At 31.9% G+C, this 5,716-nt stretch overlaps 1 protein-coding gene and 1 long non-coding RNA gene across 2 annotated transcripts in view; both read left to right on the top strand.

The window, feature by feature from the left end:
• LOC102673531 (nucleolar protein dao-5-like) overlaps positions 1–1,379 on the top strand; it is a 7,010-nt gene extending 5,631 nt beyond the window's left edge. The window contains exons 4-6 of the mRNA XM_031513222.1: positions 305–419; positions 485–605; positions 709–1,379. Of these exons, the coding sequence (XP_031369082.1) occupies positions 305–419; positions 485–605; positions 709–897 (425 nt within the window). The 3' untranslated portion in view covers positions 898–1,379. The remainder of the gene's footprint in view (positions 1–304; positions 420–484; positions 606–708) is intronic.
• An 878-nt stretch (positions 1,380–2,257) lies between these two features.
• Positions 2,258–4,183, top strand: LOC116186332. The gene is made up of 3 exons (XR_004151301.1): positions 2,258–2,904; positions 3,185–3,367; positions 3,523–4,183. It is a non-coding gene; the product is annotated as an uncharacterized LOC116186332 (long non-coding RNA).
• The last annotated feature ends 1,533 nt before the right edge of the window (positions 4,184–5,716 follow it).

Below are 5,716 nucleotides of genomic sequence, written 5' to 3'. Positions count from 1 at the left end.
TTTTTTTTTTTTACCGAGAGACTAATAATGTCTGTGCAAAACTTTAGCTTTAATATACATGGATGTTTATTGAATGATTAAATATCGCACTCGATACTCTTCGAACGTGACGAGCTTTAAATACGATCGTGTTGCATTTCGTGTTGCAAATTTTATTCTGATGCGTTGTTTAGAGAAATTGTTTAATACTGCCGCTTCACGTGCACATTTATATACGTATAGGATAATTATATTGCACGAGTGTTAAAGATAGATAAATAAATATTTTTTCTTTTTTCTAATTTATCGCTTCATCTTCTTACAGACGTGTACGATCCCAGTTCTTTCGCTTTCCCCGATTACAACTTCGCCGATTTCCAGAAACAAATGGAGGAAAATTTCAGACAGTTGCAAGCTCAATTCCAGAAGCAACAACAATCGTAAGTAAATGGGGTAAATTGGAATTTTAATCGAAGATTAAAATTTTCAAACCTTGTTATTCAAGGCTCTTTGATGCAACGAATCGCATAGCCGGTGATCCGGGCTCTGTACCCGGTTTACACAGTGCTGTGTCCAGCATTAATTTGGGACCGGAAGGTGGTTATCAAGCTGGCGCGATCAATCCAGTAAGTAATAAAACTTTCATCTTAATTTAAATCTTGGATTTGGTCGATTATTAACATTTTCGATTCGAAAACGTTGCTTGAATTTTTGCTTTCTTCTCTTCAGGTTAGACCAGGCGTGGAATCAAGGTTTGGCGAGGAAGTGCCTCCGCCATCTGGAAACACTTACGGGGTGTTCTCCAGCTCGAGCTCGCACACCATGGTCGGCCCGGATGGGAAGACTATCTCTCATAAATCTTCGACCACGGGTGTAAATGACAATGGAAAAATTACTTTCCGAACAGTCGAGGATTAAATTCATCAAATTGATAATTGGCACAAATGTTTCCGTTTCCAATTTTAACGCCTCTTTCCAAGTTTCTCTGTAACGTCGGGATAATTATAAACAAAATTCTTAAATATCTTTTATTGTTTATTAAATATACGTAAAGTGATACGCTGATATGAATACTCGTTGCATTTAAGTATATGATAATATCCCCAGTGTTGTGAGCGAAGAAGATTCGTGATTAAGTAATTCATTTCTGAAAAAGATCGATTTGAGAAATTTATTTTCTACTTTTTTTACTTCAACTTTTGTTTGATATACATGATATAATTTCAATTCCTTCTATACACACATATATACATTTAAATTGTCTGTAATTGCATATTTTTTGTCCTTTTTGATGCCATTTTGTAAGGTAATTGAATATAAGATTCGTTATATATATACATATACATACATTTAAATTTGTATTTTATTAAACACGATATCATCAGCAAGAGAAATACCAATTGGTAATATTCTTATGTTTTATTTTTTTTTATTCGATTAAGCTTTACTAAACTTCGACTTTATTGTCGAATTTGAGTTCTTTCTTCAAAAGTTCTTCGAAAGCCTGATACCAAGGTTCACCATTTTGATAGACTTTGAGTCTGAAATATTTCTTCGATTGAAAAAAAAATTCTCTGAAATCACGAAATCATTCTAATTAAAATATTTGATTTTACCTGTGTATCATATAATAAAAATGTATCAATGAATCGTCTCGATAATTTCAATGCCGCGAACTCCATCGATGATCGGGATGTCATTCATCTCAAAATCTCTCTTTAATTTCGTTATTACTTCAAGACGAACGTCGATCACAACGTTATCTTCGTTGTTCACTTTTGATGACACATTGCAAATTTTATTTCATATACAAGTTCACATCCGATTTCATCCCAGATATTCGAACGATTGTTAATAACAATCAGAATCTGCAAATCACGAATAATAATAAATCGAACCGAAGTGAAATTATCTTAATTTATTTACAACAAGATTGCTTATTCGATTCTTCTTCGCATCTATCGATCTCACAATCGATAACACATTTTCACTCTCGTTTATCCCGAATATTGGGTTCGGAAAGTAATTTTGTTTTTCTTCATGAGAATGAAACACTGAGTCGTTTCATGTAATCATGAACAGTCAAATTCAATCTCGTAGCAATTTCTCGAGTTGTTATTCGTCGATTTACTTCAATCAGTGCTTTTAGTTTATTTGTATCAGCTTCAATTGGTCTTCCAGAACATGACGCATTTAATGCTGAAATTGTCGAAACGAAATTTTGAAAACCATTTTTGATATTATTAATATCTTTTTTTTAATAGACATCGCATAAATTTTTTCTTGTTTGAACCAGTATTCTTGCCTTTTCGGTAATAAAAAAGTAAAATATGCCGAAAATATGCTCTTTTTGGCCCTGCTCATCTTTGTTATCGCATGCGAAAAAAAGAACCGCGCACAAAATCAAACAAATTTTTCTTATAAATAAATTATGAAATGCCAATGCTCTCGAAACATACAATAACACAGTTTGGAATGAAGTTGATTGGATAAACCTTGAGTGACTAGCGACACTCGTGTGAAAAAACGAAATTATTTTCCGAACAATCCAATAATTTCTAGTCTAGAATGAAGTTGGCTGGATAAACGTTCGACTAGCGACACTCGTGTGAAAAAACGAAATTAATTTCCGAACAACCAATAGAAATAGATTTAGAAATCAGTCGATCCATCTTGTTAACCTCGTTCGAATCCAATTTTTCGAATCTTCACCATTTTCTTGGGAATCGAACGCAATCCGAGAGAAAATCTTTGTACACGATACAGGATACTTGGACGCAAACATCGTCGAGAGAATAAAAAGAATGATCATTATTCGTTTCTTCATTATTAATTCGTTCGGTATTTTCCTGCGGAATTGCTCTCCAAGAAAGGAATAAATATTCGAACAGAATGCATGTGATATAATAATATGACGATCACGAGGTAAGAAAATTACAAATGACCTCCGTGTATCTAATTAGCACGAAGAAGATTTTATATATAAAATCTTACGTATAAATATGTGAATAGAGAAATAACTTTTTTTTTCATACGAAAATTGTTCTACTTGTTCTACTTGTTTGATTATAAAGTGAAAAATTTAAAACGCAATATCTCACGTATACTATCGTTCTATCGTTCACGATAGAAATTAATTATCGAAAGTATATTATTTTATTTTACTTAAAATAAAAATTCCATCTCACAAAAGTTCGAATTGCAGGTTATGAGAAAAGAAAGGCGACTTGAAACGGTACGATATAACACATTTTATTTTATCCTCTAGAAAATAAATAACGTGAAAAAATTACAACAGAAATGGTGTTATAATTTTTTAAGATTGAATAATTGTTACTACAGATCAATTAGAGAAGACAGTTCTTGCGTCTAAATTTTCTAATCGAAAGTACGTACAACTTTTTTAATTTTCACAATAATTTTAAAAAAAATTTGAGGAGAAGAGTCTACAATCACTCTTACACTTCTCTCTCTGTATTACGTAAAATTTTACGAATCGAAAGGTGCGTGTGTGTAAGTTGTTTTTCGATTTTCACGATTCAGGTTGAAAAGAAAAATTCGAAGGCCAAAGAAACGTGAGCGATGAATGGAACCCCCTCACAGCGGAGGGTAAAAAAAAGACGAGCAAGATGGTGCCGTGAATGACGTTGTGTTGCTCTTTCGACGTGTATGGAATAAAGAATGACTACTCTGAAATGCACCCTGTCTCGACACGATCGTGCTGGGTACACAAGGGATTGAAGCAATTTCAAATTCCCCCGTTTAACATCTAATGTTTGGCTAAGCCCCTGGTGCAAATGAAGGAGGAGGGTCGCGAAAGCTCATTGAAATTCATTAAAACCCTTCGCTTCCGCCTTTCCTCTTTATCGTCCCTTTTTTTTTTTTTTTAACCTTAATCCGAATTTAATAACGAAGCACGTTACGTTGCGTCATAATTTTTATCGAACTTAAAAACAAATACTTTTTCTTTGTGAATAATAAAAGTAATTTTATTATTCGAGCGTTTATTCAAACGTTTAATTATTGTACGTGGTTTTCGTGCTTTTGCGCGCGTTCAGGTCGCCCCTCCTTTTTCCAAGAAATGCAAGATTCGAGTCCAGACTTTATTTACCGCCGATGAAGCGTAGATGAACGAAGCGGCCAATGTACCGTGTCTAATCGGACTCGCATTATTGGGAAATCACGAACCATTACGAACGAGGGAGTAAAAATGTATCTTCTTCCGTTGGCACGTCAATTTTTCTGTCGATAAATATCCTGTAATAAATATTGTTGCTTTAATCAATTTTACAAATTCAACGAAATGAAATAATCCAACTTTTAATGATCAATTGTTGCGTTCGATTGTATAATTGAATAAAAAAAGAAAATTCTCAATATCGATTATAAATGTTATTGCCAATATTTCTCTGATAAATATCCTGTAATAAATTCTCGCTTTAGATTTATTCAATTTTACAAATTTAACTCGACGAAACAATGAAACAATGGAGTTTAATTTAAGTAGCTTAATTTTTAATGATTGTCCAATTAATGTATAGTTAAATAAAAAAAGAGAAATAGAAGAAAAAATCTCAATATCGATTATAATTGTAACTTTTTGTCACTGTTAATATTTCTTCCGTAATAAATATTCTCGCTTCACAATTTTATCTAATTTTACAAATTTAGCTTGACGAAATAACTTTTAATGATCGTTCAATCGTATAATCGAATAAAAAAAAATTCTTAATAAATTATAGCTTCTGTCACCGTAAATATTTCTTCGATAAATATTCTTACATTTATCAATTTTACGAATTTAATTGAACATAAATAATGAAAAATAACTTAACTTCTAATGATCAATTGTTTCTTTCAATCGTATAATTGAATAAAAAAAAAATTCTAAATAAATAGCTTCTGTCACTAAAAATAAATATTTCTTCGATAAATATTCTCACATTTATCAATTTTACAAATTTAACTGAACATAAACAATGAAAAATAATTAATTTCTAATGATCAATTGTTTCCTTTAATTGTATAATCGAATAAAAAAAAAATTCTTAATAAATTATAGCTTCTGTCACTGTAAATATTTCTTCGATAAATATCCTTACATTTATCAATTTTATAAATTTAATTGGACATAAACAATGAAAAATAATTAATTTCTAATGATCAATTGTTTCCTTCAATCGTATAATTGAATAAAAAAAAAATTCTAAATAAATAGCTTCTGTCACTAAAAATAAATATTTCTTCGATAAATATCCTCACATTTATCAATTTTACGAATTTAATTGAACATAAACAATGAAAAATAACTTAACTTCTAATGATCAATTGTTTCGTTCAATTGTATAATCAAATAAAAAAAAAGAAAAAAAAAAACTTTCTCGATATCGATTATAAAAATAACGCGACACGTGCGATTAATTAAGAGTCGGAGCGAGAAAGTTGCGAAAGAACGAGAAGAAAAGAAAGGAGAGAAGGGGAGTTAAGAAGGAAGAAATATCGCGGGTATAATTTAGAGATTCCCCGGCTCTTTATCACGGAGTTAAAATGCGTCCGATTACAGTGCGAAACAGTGGCGGAAAATTGGACGCGAGCTCGTCCGTCATTTTAAACAAGACGTCACAAGACGGGCCCATTAATTTTCTCGCCCAGGCGACGCAGGGTGCAGGGAAGGAATTACAGGAGTCGTTTAACGAGGCGATATATCACGATTTGACGAACGTTTTCCGAGAAAAGC

This window comes from Apis dorsata, unplaced genomic scaffold (genome assembly GCF_000469605.1).
Source record: "Apis dorsata unplaced genomic scaffold, Apis dorsata 1.3 scaffold_630, whole genome shotgun sequence".
NCBI lineage: Eukaryota > Metazoa > Arthropoda > Insecta > Hymenoptera > Apidae > Apis > Apis dorsata.
This window is presented reverse-complemented; position numbering and strand designations above follow the sequence as displayed.